General features: G+C 45.6%; 1 protein-coding gene across 2 annotated transcripts; it reads right to left on the bottom strand.

Moving 5' to 3' along the window:
• Window positions 1–2215: 2215 nt before the first annotated feature.
• LOC119341763 (protein ENHANCED DOWNY MILDEW 2-like) lies at window positions 2216–12009 on the bottom strand. 2 transcript variants are annotated; one of them, XM_037613618.1, is made up of 17 exons: window positions 11749–12009; window positions 10363–10496; window positions 9532–9622; window positions 9341–9436; window positions 9010–9257; window positions 8804–8902; window positions 8397–8720; window positions 7515–7656; window positions 7345–7446; window positions 7057–7149; window positions 5020–5061; window positions 4351–4461; window positions 4074–4145; window positions 3874–3992; window positions 3726–3789; window positions 2983–3631; window positions 2216–2898 (listed from the first exon to the last, which is right to left on the bottom strand). In XM_037613618.1, exons 2-17 carry the CDS (start codon window positions 10443–10445, stop codon window positions 2579–2581), a joined length of 2655 nt encoding a protein of 884 aa, XP_037469515.1. In that variant the 5' UTR covers window positions 10446–10496; window positions 11749–12009; the 3' UTR covers window positions 2216–2578. The 2 variants fall into 2 exon arrangements, with proteins under 2 accessions (XP_037469515.1, XP_037469514.1); XM_037613617.1 differs by having other exon boundaries at window positions 2216–3631.
• Between the last annotated feature and the right edge of the window lie 6014 nt (window positions 12010–18023).

Raw genomic sequence — 18023 nt, 5'->3', positions numbered from 1 at the left:
TCCCCTTGGCCGGCCGCACCCCCCCCCCTTGCTCCTTTATATACGGGGGCAGGGGGCACCCTAGAGACACAACAATTGATCATTGATCTCTTAGCCGTGTGCGGTGCCCCCCTCCACCATAGTCCACCTCAATAATACTATAGCGGTGCTTAGGCGAAGCCTAGCGTCGGTAGAACATCATCATCGTCACCACGCCGTCGTGCTGACGAAACTCTCCCTCAACACTCGGCTGGATCGGAGTTCGAGGGACGTCATCGGGCTGAACGTGTGTTGAACTCGGAGGTGCCGTACGTTCGGTACTTGATCGGTCGGATCGTGAAGACGTACGACTACATCAACCGTGTTGTGCTAACGCTTCCGCTTACGGTCTACAAGGGTACGTGGACAACACTCTCCCCTCTCGTTGCTATGCATCACCATGATCTTGCGTGTGCGTAGGAAATTTTTTGAAATTACTACGTTCCCCAACAGACCTCAAGTATGACAGTGCAAGCCCTGACATGGCCTCTATACTACCCTTGCTAAGCAGAAGGGCAGTTCTTCCACTCCCAGTGCATGTAGTCTATGCTGCCAAGCATCCCTCGGAAGCTCCTGCTGGCATTCATCGCCAACAAATGGGTTGTATCTTTAGCAGTTGGCTCTCTCAAGTACTCAGGGCCAAACACTGCAATCATAGCCTTGTAGAACTTGTACGTGGAGTCTAGACACGGTGATTCGCTCATATGGACGTACTCATCAATGAGATCTTCAGGCACTCCGTATGCAAGCATCTAGATAGCTACGGTGCATTTCTGATAAGAGGAGAAGCCAATCTTTCCAAGGGCATCATCCTTGCACTCGAAATACTTGTCGTATCCAACCACTCCATCCCGAATATGGTTGAAAACATGCCTAGCCATGCGGAAACGGCGTCGGAATTGGTGATGTTTGAAGAGCGGGTTGGGCGTCTCAAAGTAGTGCTTCCAAAGAAGGAAATGACCGCTCTCTCGGTTGTGATTCAAAGCCGGAGTGTGCCCCGGGATCGAGCCCCGAAACAACGGCCGCTGCCTACTAAGGTGGTCATGGACGACCAACACTATAGCCACCATCTCCTCATCGTCGGATGAGGAATCATCGGAGTCGCAGAGGAAATTGTGGAAAAAGAACTCGTCGGCAGAGTCCATTTGTACCTTGGTAGCAAACTGTTGAACAGTTTGCAGGCGTCGGCGAAGAGACGCGCGCCTCCCTGGACCAGGTAGCTGGTCTGGCAGCGTTAGGCGAGCGTGGCATCGTCAGACGAAGGAGCTGGTCGGGGGCGCGGGGGGTGACCTTGTGCTCGTGGCGGCGACGGTGTGTGGGATGGGAGGAGCTGCGGTGGCCCGGCGGCGAGACGATGGTGGCGGCAATGTCGGAGGTGGCGGTGTGCTAGGGAGGTGTGTGGGCGCGGACTGCTGGCACTGGAACTGGGCGGCAACAGGGTGGGAACGGGCGAGGGCTTGCTGTCAATGGGATGAAAGAGAACGGCCAATGTGCCACCGACTAGCGGGCCAGGGAGGAGTTATGCGCGCTTCGCGCGCGTCCGCTTCATGTTAAATGAGGCCCAAATTTGGGCCAGGAATGAATCACCAGTAGACGAAAAGTGAATGTGCATCCGGTTGGGTCGGCGTGTTGGACCAACTTTTTTGTCCGCGGTGACACAAACCAACGCACACGGACGAAGCGACCCAAATGGACACGCACGGACAAAATGGATCGGCACGTTGGAGTTGCTCTAACACACTCCTAATTGCCTGGGATAATAATACTCCCTTTCAAGGGCGCTGCACGTGTGCGTCTCCAGGTCGGGAGTCGCCGGTCAGACGTTCCGTGACCGAATCCCACGACATCGGCCGGGCTCTTCCACCCATACCCGTTGCCACTAGTGAGTGGCACTGCCCATCCATGGACAGCTTCTGCACTTCCGACGCTCCTGCTCTACACCTATGGTAGCATCCAACGCGGCGTTGTCGCCGCTGGCTCACCGTTCCAAGACATATAGCAGAGACAGGAAGCTACTCTTACGGGCAAATCTTGATGATATATTAGAGGCAAGCAGTCGTCAGATGATTGCTGCATCGTGCAATAAGAAGCAAAAATTCTGAATACGAGGGATGGCCACCTTAGCAAACTGAGACTTGGAACAAGAAATCACGGTAACAAATACGAAAGCAACAGACCAGAAGCAATGACAGCTAAATTCAACGAAAGGATATGCTCTCAGGGCAAAATTTTGGGCTTAGCAAAAAGCAGCCACAATGCCAAACAAACATGATTTGAACAAGCATCATCACAATGACTCTTGATACAGTTTCAGTTCAAAATTAGTGCAGGTGCACACACAACCCAACACTTTAAAGCTGGCCGTAGAAGATAAACAAGCTCACACCTGTAAGATAAGCCGAGGCACATCAGCAGCTACTTGGTGTCTTCTTCCACTTACACATATGACAAGAGGCGCTGGTTTTCCTTTCTTTCTCGACGTCCTGGCCAGGTTAAAGCAAGACAGTCAACCAGTCATTGCTAACAAAAGATGGCACCAACTTTGCTTGCTTGGTTAATGTTACTTCTCAAGCAAGTTGTAGGAGGCTTCCTGATGGAAGGTCGGGTAGCCCATGCCTCGCGACAGAACTTCACGAGCAGCGTAGCATCCAGGCCACGTGGGAGCGCTTGCAAACTGCAGCCCCGGGAAGGTATGCGCTAGTGGCAGATTCGCTGCACCCACTGGAGCATCTGTTTCAAGTGGCGACTCCTCCAGCATCGGCACACCAGCTGCATTTCCATCTGTAGACGACAAATCATTCGGCTGTGCTTCCTCAGGTGTCAGCTGTCCTTCCTCAGGTGGGGAGTCTTCCAGGATTCGGTATTGAACTCCAGCTGCATTTTCTGGTGCAGACGGTGGGTCTCCCAGCTGTCCTTCCTCAGGTGGGGAGTCTTCCAGGATTCGGTATTGAACTCCAGCTGCATTTTCTGGTGCAGACGGTGGGTCTCCCAGCCCATGCTGGGCATCAGCTGATGTTACCTCGTCACAATCAGCAGGATCGGTTGGTTGCTTGGCAGATACGCTTGCAATATGATCGTTGTTAGGCTCATGATCAGAGGTTGACACAGTTTGGTTTTGATTCCAAGAAGCACTTCTGCCGGACAACGAAATGCTCATGTCAGATTCAGCTGCCCTGTCTGCAAAATACTCATGGGTTGGAGGGTCATTTCCACCTGGAGTATCATAGTTGCGAGGTTGCCCTGATCGGCCGTTGGTATCAGTCCAGTAGTCACCTGGAGAACTAGTGGTATCATGGTATGTGTCAGCCAACAACTGGTCTATAACGGAGGCTTCTGCTTGTCGCTCTCCTTGCATTTCTTCGTCAGGGATGCACGCCTCACCCTCACTGCCCATTTCCAAATCGCTGGTGCTCATATATGCATTGCCTGCGATGTCCCTTTGTGAATCATTATAGCTCGGTCTTCTGCTGCAGAGGTGCCCCTTTGATTTAGCAATCTCATTATGTTTCTGAGCAAAATCACTACGGCTCCACAGAGAAAGAGGAGGAGGTGATAGATTCCACTGATCCATCTGCTTATTATCAGCATCAAACGATCCAGGCAAATAGAACGACTGCGTAATTTTCCAAAAGAAACCATCAGGAACGAAATTCTATCATCAGCGTTAAAGTATAGGAGTTCTCAAGGGGAACACTATCCAAACATACCTTTCCTGCGAGCTGATTAGAATCCTCCCATATTAGCTCATAAGGTGGGTATTTTTTATCCAACCTACACACCATCAAGTGTGGAACATTGTTGGAGATTAAGAGAACCAGAAAGCTATATGGGGATGAATAAAGAGAAAAACAGTACCTTTCTGTTTCCTTGGGAACAATAAGAATTATCAGCTTTGGCTTGAAAGTTAGGGCTTTGTTGATGAACTGGTTTGCAAGTGAAGCTTTAAACCCAAAAGGGGGATTCAGCCCCATGATCTGACGATAACAGCAAATACTGAATACATAAAATCTGGAAGTTTGCCATAATGGACATGAGCAAAGTAACACTAGCTATACCAATCGGGACCCGGCTGGCAATTCATCTGGTTGAACAGTCATCCAGTCTCGCCTCTCAAAATTGAAATCATTCTGGAGAAATATTTATAATGCTGTATCAGTCCACTGTGCTACAACACTTCAACAAATCAAAAATTTGCTAAGGGAGTAGCAAGAGACATTGGATGCCTGGTCAGGCTCCTATATCTGCAATTAACTATTTCATAGTACATGGAATATTAACTAAACTATTAAAGATAAAATGGACCATGTATAACAATTGGAGAAATGCAAGCACCTTTGGCTGGATGAGATCATAATTTTTATAGAAGCAATTCTTTTCAGAAGCTTCAAGCTTTTCCTTCAATAATGTGCTAAAATCATTTGAACCACAGCAGAAGTCAACGACCTAAAAGAATAAGAAAAATGCACAGGTCATGATAAACAGCTTCTGTTGAGACATATTGCAGTCAATTTTGAATCTGGGTCCATAAAATAAGTGGTGAGCTAACTTCCAGAGTTGAGACAGAAAAATGAACAGAAGCTAGAATTCATGAATAAAAATAGTCCAAACATGCACGTTATGAGCACATTCTAGTTAATCCAAGAATGGCAAGTAGTCCAAGCAGGTGATCATATTGCATTATTACAGCTGGTAGAAACTTTAATAAAACAAAATCAATGATAAACTTTTTATGCAGACAAACATAATGCAATGTTTTATTCAAACAATTGCCTTGGTATTTTTTTTACCGGCGCATCACCATCTGACTTGGCTGTCTAAGATTGTTACTGACAGCATATATGAATGATAACACTGTAGTATAAAAAAATCCATGACCGAATGATCAAAATAACAGATTCTATGCATGTATGAGATGAGATGGAAGTGGGCTATAATAGGTGCATCACTTATGCATGTTTACAACTCAAGACTTAAGTAACAAAAACCAAAACAGAAATTTACCGTATCACCACTTTGAACATACCATTGTAACTTATCTACAATCTGCACAAAATCACGAGAGTTACTTCAGCAAGACAGATGAAGAATGCAGTCAGGAACAGGAAGCGACCTAGAGTATATACAAAGCTTGAACTAACCATAACCTTCTAAGCAAGATAACAAGCACAATTTTCAACCCAATGAAAGAGAAGAAAATGAAACCAGAGATTGAAGAGTAGCCGCTGTACAAAACAAATAATGTGCTGTTTGGAAAAATTGTATTTATTGGAAAAGTCAAATTTCAACAAATACCAGAACTTTATGAAGAAATACTATTATTAAAAACATGCCCTAAAGAGTATATTGTAGTTTACCACTACCTAATTTGGCAACAGGTCCACACAACCACCAGGGGGTAGTATTTCTATGCAATTATAAAATTGCGTCTCAGAAACAGGTATCTTCGTAAAGTACCTGCTGACCATTCTTAAGTGCAAGGGAATAGTAGCCATGCTATTTTCTGCAATAGGTATCAAATTAGGAGGTGCAGATTGCTAATTTAATCCCCAAACTTTTAAACTTTGTTTTACCTAGAATTCTGTTTATAACCAACAGAAACAGAAGTTCATCTCGAACGTGTTTTAACATTACATTAGTCACACAAATTCTTGAATAATAAATATATCTTGATTTCACCTTGAATTCTGTTTATAGCCAACAGAAACAAAAAATGATATAGATGATTTTTAAACATTAATATTAGTTACGCCAAATTCCTGAATAAGAAATATCCTACCCAAGTTTTTTGTCCTTTGTGCACAATGCAAGACTTAGTGTTTAATACTAAGATCATTCAAGGGGAGAGGAGAAGATTCGAGGGAGCAGATTTGTCTAGATTCTTAGCAGCACAAGATAAACGGTTAGATGATACAAGGGGTGAGGAGAAGATTCCAGGGAGCAGATTAAGTTCACTGTTGTTTAACCCTAAAGCAAAACCCCTCTTTAATCAGAGGGAGGCTTCTTACCTACCTCAATATATAAGAGATAAAAAGACTACCAAATAAAGATAACCAGCCCCTAAAGGACCGATCTTACAAAGTCCCAACAAATGCTGCTACCAAGTGCAAATTCACAGTTTCAATGCACTTTGTATCTTCTTTAATATTCTTACTGTAATTTGCAGTAAAAAAACATGGTTGAATACTACCAAATCATGTTAACTCATTCATTTGTCGTCTGTATATTAAGATGTGCAAGTTCTTTGATCTTTGGGATCATAAGTAAATCTTACTGTTGTAGCCAACGTTGGCTACCAAGGTTGTGGGGTGGGATACTTGCTGGACGCGAGGGTCGTTGCCGTGTAGGCGCCGTGGTACAGTAAAAGGTAGTGGGGAAAGATAGGAGAATTAGAGGGGTAGAAGAGAAGCATAGGTAGGACCTAGATATTTCCTTGCTTGCCTCCTTACAAGGGGAATACACCCTTATACGGACCCTTCAGGTTGAATGTTCACTGAACAGTAATTCAGCACACCCTGGATAATTCATCTAAGAGACAACTGGATTCTACCCACAGACTACTAGTACACACTCCCTGGATACTTCTAGACTAGGCTGGGTTCATCTAGGAGATGACAAGACTCTTCCCACAAACAGACTCTTCTACCAGGACACACACACACCCTCACCCTGGATACTTCTAGACTTAGCTTAATAGACAACTGGCCCTAAGATGCCACAACACTTACTGAGGAACAACCTTGTTGAATCTGCACATAACTAGATTCTCAACCATGACTCTAAGTGCCAACTCTACTCTGGGTAATTAATGTCAGCATTAACCAACTATATTTGTACAAAAATGGATGCCAATTTGAGATCAGGCATACGTGGACAAACATATCATATGACCAATTTCAACACAACAAGCGGGATATTTTCATGTCAGAACACTACTCAGCAGTCGCAACATGACAACTCGCTACCAGAAAATAGTGAACAGAAGAAAACTCTATATAGCAGGAACAAACAAGACATATTTTAAATAATGTGTAGACCTACCTTCTCGAGCTTGTCCAGTTTTGTAAAATGCCGCCCATAAGATGTATAGCGCGTGCCATGAAGAAACGGGGCAAGATATATATTCAGTTTGTTCTGCACATAATAGCTCATAATATCATGTATATTGCGATCGTAGGCATACCATGTCAGAGGAAAAACTACAAGCATGTATCTCATAGATCATTACGATAACTTTCAGTATCTCAATGTCCAATTATCAGTTATCACAAACAGCCAAATTCTACAATCCTACACAAGGATGAAACGAAAGAATGAATTTGCATGTACCTTCCATTTTGCAAGTTGGAAAAGGTCATATGGTGAGCATACATCTTTGGCCTCTTCTATATCCGCACCACTTTCTAACATATGAACCGCAGTCTTAACAGCCTGCCAAGAATACACATCAGCATCAACCAAATACATGTCACTGCTTCTAAGAAAGTGCAGTAGAGTACCTCGACAGATCTTTCCACCTTTCCCAATGTAACTTTATCAGTATTCTTCATAAATGATGTGTAAGTAGACGAAACCACTAGCTGTTTCTGTACATCCTCAATAGTTATATTTGATGATGCTTTCTGTGCAAAGTCATAAATCCTGAGAGACTACCACTAGGTTAGTCTCGGTGTTTGCGTTGCGGATTATGGCAACAAGGAATACAACAGTATTGAAATGCACAAATTGAACAAATACTTGGACACAACGTAATGCAAAGGTAGCTGTGCCAGCATTCCTCAGAAATCAGAATATTTAATATGATGGCGGCACATAAACAATTGGGAACAAAGTAAACATGATGACCCTGCATTTTAAAGGTTTTTTGTTATCTTGATTGGCACACATCAGCACATACTGTGCAGTTCTATATTTGTTGACACAAGATACAGAAACTTTTTGGCTTATCAGATCGGCGTTCTGCAAAAATCTAAGCGTTTCAAGAACCTTTCGCTCGTCATCATCAGATGATAAACTCGTCAAAAATAACAATTGTTTTGCAACTGCTTATGTAAATTTACATGGTGGCGTCCAGTGACCCTTAAGCTTTTCTTATTGTCGTCCGCTAACTTTACAACTAAACTTAAACACCCAAATCATCTTAAATCTAATGTACAAGAATTTTGGCACCCCCTCCTTTGACTTTTCACACACTCCGATAAACATTTACTAGTACATTCGTTACTAAAAATGCAAATAATAATTTTAAGAAAATATTTTGCATGGCAACTATATACGCTCTTATAAATACTTAACCAGTAAACTTAAATTTGTAATCAAGTGCATCTGAAGATCATAGACAGATGAAAAAAGAGCACAGAAGTAAAGAGTGATATATTTACCTCGTCGCCGTGTTTATGTCAATCTCAGGGAATGTGCTAATGGGGATCACTGACATGACTGATTTTTGCATACTGGGATGTTTAGTACCTCCAGGCAGATGTTCTTTCTTCCTTTTCGCTGTCGAATTGATGGAGGAAGAACAAGTTGATGTACCGAGGGGTCTTTTGCTACTGGATGATGGGACAGGGAGGCAGTCATCAAGGCGTCGTATCTTAACCCTTCTCAATCCATTCACATTGGATGATTTTTTAGTGATAGGATCATCAGGAAACTTAATATGATCTCTTAGAGGAGTTCGAAGTTTTGGATCAATATTGTGCTTGCTGGCCAAAAAAAGAATATAGTCAGAAAGATGCACCAACATAGCAAGGAAAACAAATAATTGTCTAAAGGAAACAAATCTTACAGGCAATATATTAAGATGCGATTCTTTGGCAGAAGACCGTCCCATGCCCTTTGGAAAAGGCACACACCATTCTCAATTACGTCATCAAAGACGATTTTCCTATTGACAGGTACATACGTGTTAGTTTGATCCAAGGCAGCGTAGTAAATACCAACTAACAAGGAATGCAAACTACAGTCACAAATACGGGAACAAGTTCTCATTGCCTTGGCAGACATCTTCGATGATATGACTTTGGGCACCGTCGGCAAACAGCAAATTGCAGCTCCTTAACCTCCTTGTTTTCGCCATATTTACAAACATCACATTTGTGGACTGGGCATGCAAATTTCGCCCCATTGATTATCCTTGTCGTGTACTCAGTTGCTTTTGCTTCATTTTCAGGGAAGAGCAATTGTGCAACACATTTAGCATGATAAAAGTGCCCACAACTTGCTGAAGCACAAGGAAATACCTATAAGATATAATAATTCAAGTAAGCGGCCAACTAGTCTGCTTGAAATTTCTCAAAACTATATTAGGTAAAAGGGCTTTAACCTCAGGAGGATCTGTTTTCGCTGAACTCAACCTGTGACAGGCAAAACATTGATATCTTTCATGTTCACAATTCTTGCACAGAAAAACTTTCATCGCCTGTAAATATGTACAAGCTCATCAAAAGATGCCTCGAATAGGTAAAGAACAGTAAAAAAAATGATTCACTCCCAACTGAGGGTCAGAATAGATACATCAAACTGATTCCTAGTATAGCCCAATGTTTTGCAGTCTTCACTAGCATCTTTTGTTGCATGAAATGACCGCAGGCACTTGCCTTCACAGCTGCAGATAGTTTAGAAGAAGCACACATCACTAATCATAATGAGAAACTAAGGTTCAACCTAAAATGCTAATGCATGTTCTATTATGTAAGGGATACAACAGAACAATTGAATGGAACCAAAACGTGTGTTCTAAAAAAAAGATACTTACAGATTTAATAGGACCAAATACTCATCCTACATGTATTTTATTTTTATGTAACAAAGGGTAAGAACTGATTTCAACAGAAAACCTCCAGAGAATAACGCTTAAGCAGTTAACCTAGCTAGTAAACGACATGTAGAGCAAAGCTTGCAAAAGGTAGTAAGAAGATCAAGTGCTCCAGGTGAGCACAAAGTGGAATAAAACATCCAACTGTGATACACATATAACCAGGCATGGTTAGAACTCCACCATTTTCCTAGAGCTTCCATACAAAACAGCAGGCAATTTATAAGCCAAGCTGCATTCTCAATAAGTTGTAGGTCAAGATATCTCCTTGTTAAACATCATCGATGTATAGATTATTGCATGATTAGAACTATGAAGCTTAGCGACTATGTTCTCTAATAAAGCCATTTCTGCCTATAGAAAGTGCATGTTGATGATTAACAATGGTTTTACTTTGTTTCAAATTCAATAGTTTTAGTAGCAATCCAAAACAAATAAATGGTTGAGAATTCTGTAATAAAGAACTATAACTGATTATTTCATTACATTTCATTCAGAGCACAAAAAAGAGAAAACAAATAAACATGTACCTTGCGATTTCACCACCATTATCACACAAAGCACAAATCAAATCAATGCCGGTGGAACTATCTTCATCAGCAATCTCAGCCATATCTGGTATCAACTGGAAGGTCCTTGTTTCACTTTTACGCCTCTATAAAACCTGTTTAAGCACCACACAAATATTTGTTTATCATACTGTAAAGCTGTATATGTTTCACAACTCACACAAATTGTTTGAGATACAGCAATATTAATCTACCAAACTTAACGTTGACACTCATGCCAATACCTACCCCAGATCACCTTACTACTGAAGTTGCACGAAGTTCTATGGGACCAAGAGAAACGCTAGCTAATATTTTTCTGGACTTCCCTTTTCGGCTTCGATGTCCTAATTTCGACCGAGTCAGTATAACATTAAGTTGGGAAAACTAAGGAGACCATGTAACTTATCGAAGACTGAAACCCCATAAAGAAAAGGCATAACTACTTTATCTTGGTTTAGGCACTATTGGCAACAAAACAGACGCAGGATGAAATATAGGGAGGCAGGCGCGCACACGCATGCACATGCAGGAATGCCTGTATTTATGCACGGAAAGTGGATAGACACCTTGACGGTTAAGATCTGCAAATTTCCCCAGTTTCCTCGCTAAATTTAAAAGCAGTCTCAGTTTGTTACGGAGCACTGGTAGCAGAGGGGGTTACAGCGCAGTACCTTCGAACTCCTTGACCCCGAGCCTTACCAGAGAGATTTCAAAAATAATAACCACGAACCCATAAGCCCCGAAAATACAGCAATCGATGCCGTTTGAGAGGACGAGAGATGTAGGAGATATCCGTGGGGCAAACGCACCACCCGGAAGCCGCCGCCTGCTTCTCGTCGCCCAGTCGTTGAGTGCCTGGATGTGGAGGCGGCAGCGAACTCGGAGTCGACGGCGAGCGGCGAGCGGCACGGCGAATGCGAGCGGCCAAGTAGGTCGCGGCGAGCGGCAGCGTCGCGGAAGCTTCCTGGCGACTCTGCGCCCTCGCAAAACCCCCCTAAATCCAAGCAAACCCTGCGCCTTTAAGCGGAATAAAATCGCCGGAAAACGAGAAGGGCGCGGCGATTAAGCTCCCCACCAGCACGGCTAGCAAACGATAGGAATAAATCCGGCCCTTAATTACGAAGACACATGCGCGTACGGAACTACCCAATCATAGGCAATGCGACCAACCAACCAAATCAAAATGCCACGCCCGGGGAAGACATCCCAAAAAAGCAAGCACAAAATATTAGTAACAGAAAATAACAACAGAAAATGCACCAAAATCACCGCAAAACGCAGGCATTCCCCCACAGATTTCTAGCCGGAAGCGACGCCCGCCGATGGAATCGGCCACCCGGTGTTTCCAACCAACCGATCGCTTACCTCACTGGCTCAAAGCAGCCGGGCTGCGCCCCCTAGCTTCGCATCAGAAGGCCGCCTCCTCTAGGGTTTTGATCCCCGCGGCCGCCGGCATAACCCCTTCCTCCCGCACAAAACAAACATGAGCAAAAATAAAGCCACGCACGATATTTGGGGGGTGAAAGTGGAAGACGAGAATCTCTCTCACACAGGCACAGCACAGGGTCTGAGCAAGAGACGTAATGGGGGAGTGGGAGAGAGAAATGGGGAGGCGAGGCGAGGCGTGGCGCTGGTCACGTCCATTTTATGCTCCGCTCCCTGCCACCACCTTGCAGCCGTTCTCTAGCCGCTCTCCGTCACGCACACTGAACCTCCTGCCCCACCTTACCTGGGCCCATTTGTCGTGAAAGGGTTGGACAATTCTAAGGTAAAAGAGTATTTTTTTAGGGATGTAAAGTAAAAGAGTTGGAAAGGCGCTCTATGCGGGACCCACCTGTCAGGGGGAGGTTCAGCGTGATACTGGCCGTAGATAAGCCTAGCCTTTTTGGACTACAGGGGATCCGAGGCGTCCGATGCACGATCGAATATTTTTTAACGCGACTGGTGCACGGGGCGCCGGCGTGCACAGAAGGCCGTTGGGCGAAAGGGCCGGACGGCGGGGATCTGATCGTACGACGTGTGGACGGATGAGATGTGAGGCAGGTGTGGTAGGTACGCAGAGTTACCGCGCCGAGTAACTGCGCCAACTCTGCCGGCCTGCGGGGAAAGCCTTTCATCTGCTTTTCCGATCAGGCAGTACTCCTTGTCTTGTTTGGCCGGACAGCAATATCTCTTAGCTAGTGACACACGCAAAATTGCACGGGGACCGAGGCACGAATCTCGCACATACAGTACTCCGTAATTCTTTCAGTGGAGTACTATTTTTAATCTACAAATGTAGAACAACATGAGATTACGATTTCATCTTTAGTGAGTTCTACGATATTTTAATGCGAAAAGTGTTGGAGGGTTAGAAATACAGTGATATCCCAGTCCACTATAGTACAAGTCTTAGATTCGACAACAAAGGTGTCATTGTAACTTCATCAATCTTATAATGATATGTCGCCTCATTCTCTCGAATATGCTCATAAGATTAGGGTGTGTGTACATGCGTTTATAGAAATAAGTGTATGAACGTCTAAGTATGTTTTGTATTAGAAAAAATCGATAATACTTTAATTTATTTATTGCATCACAAAAGTCATGTATTTCGTTCGATGACACTTTAAGTGGGGATTGTTAACATATGATATTGCCATTTATAACTATGTACTCCCTCCGTTTCAAAATAAATGACTCAACTTTGTACTAACTTTAGTATAAAGTAGGCTCATCTATTTTGGAATGGAGGGAGTAAGTGCTGTTCTAGGAGAGTCCTCTGTACATTACCCTTTTACCTGTTTTTTGGTCCTTGTTGGCTGCTTTCTCATTCCTTTCTACTTGTGCCTTTTGTGGATAGAGTTATTGTATCGATGAATTCGTTAGTTCTCATGTTAAACAAAAAGACTATGAGAGTCGAGAAATCGTTGGCCTGCTCAAAGAACGACAAGCTCATGTTCGGAAGATCAGTCGAACACAGAACAAGGTTGCACATGCAATGACAGCAACAGGCTGGCTAATGTACCACCGGAGATTACAACACTATTCTAGATGATTGTAAAACTATTATTACTTAATCGATTAATTGCTTTTCCCCGAAAAAAGAGTCGACATGATTTGGACTACTGTCGGTGTCAAAACCGGCGGATCTCGGGTAGGGGTCCCGAACTGTGCGTCTAGGCGGATGGTAACAGGAGACAAGGGACACGATGTTTTTACCCAGGTTCGGGCCCTCTCGATGGAGGTAAAACCCTACTCCTGCTTGATTAATATTGATGATATGGGTAGTACAAGAGTTGATCTACCACGAGATCAGAGAGGCTAAACCCTAGAAGCTAGCCTATGGTATGATTGTTGTTCGTCCTACGGACTAAACCTCTCCGGTTTATATAGACACCGGAGAGGGCTAGGGTTACACGGAGTCGGTTACAATGGGAGGAGATCTACATATCGTATCGCCAAGCTTGCCTTCCACGCCAAGGAAAGTCCTATCCGGACACGGGACGAAGTCTTCAATCTTGTATCTTCATAGTCCGGGAGTCCGGCCAAAGGTCATAGTCCGGCCATCCGGACACCCCTTAATCCAAGACTCCATCAGTAGCCCCCGAACCAGGCTTCAATGATGATGAGTCCGGCGCGCAGATTTGTCTTCGGCATTGCAAGGCGGGTTCTTCTCCAAATCTCATATACCTATCGAATAGTGTCCGGCTTCCAATGAATGTTGCGCTCCTTGGCTTCTGCGCCCAATAATGGCCATCTTCCACGTGTCAAAAGAATGCGAAAAGACAGGGTGTTTTTTTCATTTACCCCCTGGCTGCGAAAATGGGCCGCCTATAAAAGAGGCGGGGACTTAGATCCGAATCACACCATCTTCCCTCCACGAGCATTCATTGGAGCGCATTCGACAAAGATCCATTCCATCATGGCCGGTCGACGCAGCTTCTCCTCTCGCCCCCCAGCCCTCAGTCTGGAGATTGGGAGAGGTGTTCCGTTCCACACAGCGAGCTAGTAGCGCCCCATGCCAAGGGGCTTCTCCCCCCAGCTTACATGGTCCCAGTTCAAGCCGGGATTGCCACTTATAATGGCGGAGAGCAAGCGGAGAGCGTCCCCAATCCCTTCAAAGGAGAGCGGGTATGCCTTGTCCCTTATTTAATAAGAGGGCTCGGATTTCCAGTACATCCGTTTCTCCGGGGGCTCCTGGAGTTCTATGGCCTCCAGTTACACAACCTTACGCCTGCCTCCATATTGCATATTGCGGGCTTCGTAGCCCTTTGCGAGCTGTTTTTGGGTATCGAGGCCCATTTCGCGCTGTGGAAGAAGTTGTTCTGCCTCGTGCCCCGTTCTCAGGAGGGGTCGATATATCAAGTGGGCGGAGCCGAAATATGGCGCGTCGCCGGGACCGGATATCTATCCGGAACCCCAAAGAAGGCGTCCGAAGACTGGCCTTCAGAATGGTTTTATATAGAAGACGTCCCTCTGTCGGACCCTGTACGGATCGGCCTCCCTGAGTTTGATAATGCTCCCTTGAAGAAACGCCTGAGATGGCGCCCATGGAGCCCTCAGAAGGAAAATGACAGGGACGTCCTTTACCTGATGAACCGGATAAGGTTGTTAGGTCATTCCGGACTGACCATGATCGAGGTCATGGCCATATGCATTACGCGGGGGGTGCAGCCGCTTCAATACCGAGGCCACCCCATGTGGGATTTCAACGGGGAGGACGACGCCACCCGGTGCGGCCGTAAGGGGCCGGATTCGGCTGTCACTCTAACGAAGATCTTGTCCGCTTTGTACAAGGGAGAAGAGGAGGAATTCCTCCGTGTCAACCCACGGGGCGGATTTTCTATGTACAATCCTCCAAGCTGGGTAAGCGAACACGTTCACTTGCCCATCCGTTTTTATATTCCCATAGTTAAGTACTTAGTCTAGCAATTTTAACGCAGGAGCTACGCTAGACTGTAAAGGAGATAAACAACCCTCCTCCACAACCCGAGGACCCGGAATGGTCCCTCGATCCGGACTCCCAAGAGGACACAGACTTGGCTATGGAGCTGATTGATGGAGTGTTTCATCAATTGAGTAAGGACAACACCTTAGTGGCCATTACGGCTGATTATCCCGGACTACTTCCAACCTCAAAGGTAATCGAGATCAAAGTCCATAGTATTTTCAAGAGGATCCATCTGTGCTTATCTTTGATCACCGTATACAAATGGCGTTTTCTGCAGGGGAAGTCCTTGAGGCGGAGGGCCTAGCCCGCGGCGGCTAGCCAACAAGGGCCATCGAGGCCCAATGGGCTAAAAAGAAGTGCGGACCGGATCAAGACGCCGGCGCAACGGTCCGACGTGCAATTTTAATGCCTAGGGTTTATGCCCTCAAGGCATACTAACGCTCATGCTCTTTTCAGGAAGAAGAGCGCCCGCCGGACTATATCCACCGGCCAGGCTTCAAGGCCGGGTCCGGAAGCGGAGGCGAACACGGGGCACGCACCGAACGCTCCTCCTACAAAGGACGCGGACAGGCTGTCTGCCACCAATTCCGAGGTGGAGAGTGCCATGAACCACAGGCGCCGCCGGGCTGTTCTTCGTGACGCTTGTTTTTCCCAAGAGGCGTTGGACGCCTTTAATACGGGAGATGCGTACCTCCGTGCCGCTCAAAATGGTCTAGCCAGAGCCACAGAGCAGTATGTAAAAGACATACGGGTGAGAAAATCTGATGGTTATATATGTCAGTAGCCCCCGAGACTTGAAACAGTTAAAATAATTGATTTAAGGATCATTTGTTATGCAGGATCTTACAAAAAAGAATACGCAACTGTCCCAGGAGCTGGAAGAGTGCAAGGCCCAACTTGAGGCCGCACTAGCCGCAACAGGGAAGGCCAAGGAGACCCCCTCTGGTAATAGATGCTTCAAAAGATGAGTATGTTGTGAAGTGCGGCATGTGTGCAATTCTGACAATAACAGTGCAGATGGCGCCGGAGTGGATCCGGACAAGCAGCAACTCTTGCGCCAGTTAAAGGCCGGCAAGAGCGTGCTTACGAGGGTGAGGCAAGAGAAGAACAAGCTTGAAGATGCTAACACCTAGCTGGGCGAGGAACTAAAGGATGTTCGTGCTCAGCTGTCGGATTCCATAAAGGAGAATCGTCGGCTTCGACGCGGCATTTTTAGTAAGTGCTTGAACGAACCTTCGAAAAAGAGTTCGACGAGGAAGTCGATTGACAGAGTTATCTCTGTAGGTGTGCTGACTGGTTGGCCTGCGGAGGAAATGCCCGGTTCTATGAGTGACCTTCTTCCTGAGCTATCGCAACTGCAAGGACGAGTTCGGCAGGCGATGCAAGGCGTCGTCCAGGCTTTGTGGCCATTCGTCTCCATGCCCGAAGGCCTTGGAGAGCTTGCAGAGAAGCTAAAGGGAACGCGACAACTTTCAATTATGGAAGATATCGGCCTGCCTTCAAGGCGCCAGGGAGGCCTAGGCCATGGTGAAGACGTGGTACACGAAGGCTGACCCAAACCACATGGCTGAGGTCGGAACTATGGGGCCCGATGGGAAGGAGATCCCTGTCAGTTTAGTGTACGACCAGGTAGAGCTGGCCGCCAAGTATTCCCAACAGGACTGTAAATTGGACAGCCTGTTGGATGGTATTGAAGAAGAATATACCCAGTCAAATTGACTATGTAATTTAAAATGACATGTAAAATGCCTTCTAGCCAGATTGTAGATCATTTGTCATTGCGGACCTTTTCGCTTCAACCTCTGGACCCAATAGTCCGGAGTGTGTCCGAATACCCTCTCGGTTATGTAAGAACCGGGGCATGTGTGGAGACCAGGCGTAGGGGTCATTAGTGCTTTAGCAGGCAAGTGCCCAACTAGTTATGTTATATTACATGGTTAGTAAGAAACATCTTCCAGGTAGAATAGTTCCGTTAGGGGTTCCTTTCCCTGGGAGGCATGCCCTAAAGTGCATGTCTGGACTGCAAAAAAGGCAGAAAAGCATCTAGGGGCGGATAAATAAACAAGTGAAAAATCATCTTTTAGTTCACCGACCGAATATTCCCTTAAGAATGCTAGTTTTCGGCTTCACCCAGTCTGAGGTACACATCCGGCTGACCTGGCAGTAACAATCGCAGAGGTGCTCCCTTTACCACCTAGCCGAACAATCGGGAACGTAGGGGTAAGCACAGGAGCCAGGCAACCCAGCTTGGCCAAAACTTAAGTCATATCGATGCATATAATGGTGAATAAAAGGTACATGCGGAAGTGTGACACATGTGTTGGGCATGAGGCCCGTATATACAAGCTTCTGATAAAGAAGCCCCCAGGTATAATGAGCGCGGGTAGCGCGTCAATTATGTGCGAACAATGCGCAAGCGAGCCCTTAAAGGCTTGTAAGAAAAAATGAGGAAGAAGGAGAAAAATATAAGGCAGCTAATGTGTAAAAAGTAGATAGAGGGAGGAGACGAACACAGAGTCCGGCGCTAGGCGTAGAATCTTTGTAGGATGCTGCGTTCCATGGGTTCGGCTCGAGTCGGTTATCCGATGCATTTCGCAGACGGTACGCTCCACCAGTCAGGACTTGGTCGATTATGAAGGGACCTTCCCATTTGGGCTTGAGTTTGTCCTTTTTCTTGTCCGGCAGGCGTAGAACTAGTTCGCCAACA

Source organism: Triticum dicoccoides, chromosome 7B (genome assembly GCF_002162155.2).
Source record: "Triticum dicoccoides isolate Atlit2015 ecotype Zavitan chromosome 7B, WEW_v2.0, whole genome shotgun sequence".
In the NCBI taxonomy this organism is placed as follows: Eukaryota; Viridiplantae; Streptophyta; class Magnoliopsida; order Poales; family Poaceae; genus Triticum; species Triticum dicoccoides.
The sequence above is the reverse complement of the archived record's forward strand: the minus strand, read 5'-3'. Positions and strand labels throughout refer to the sequence as shown.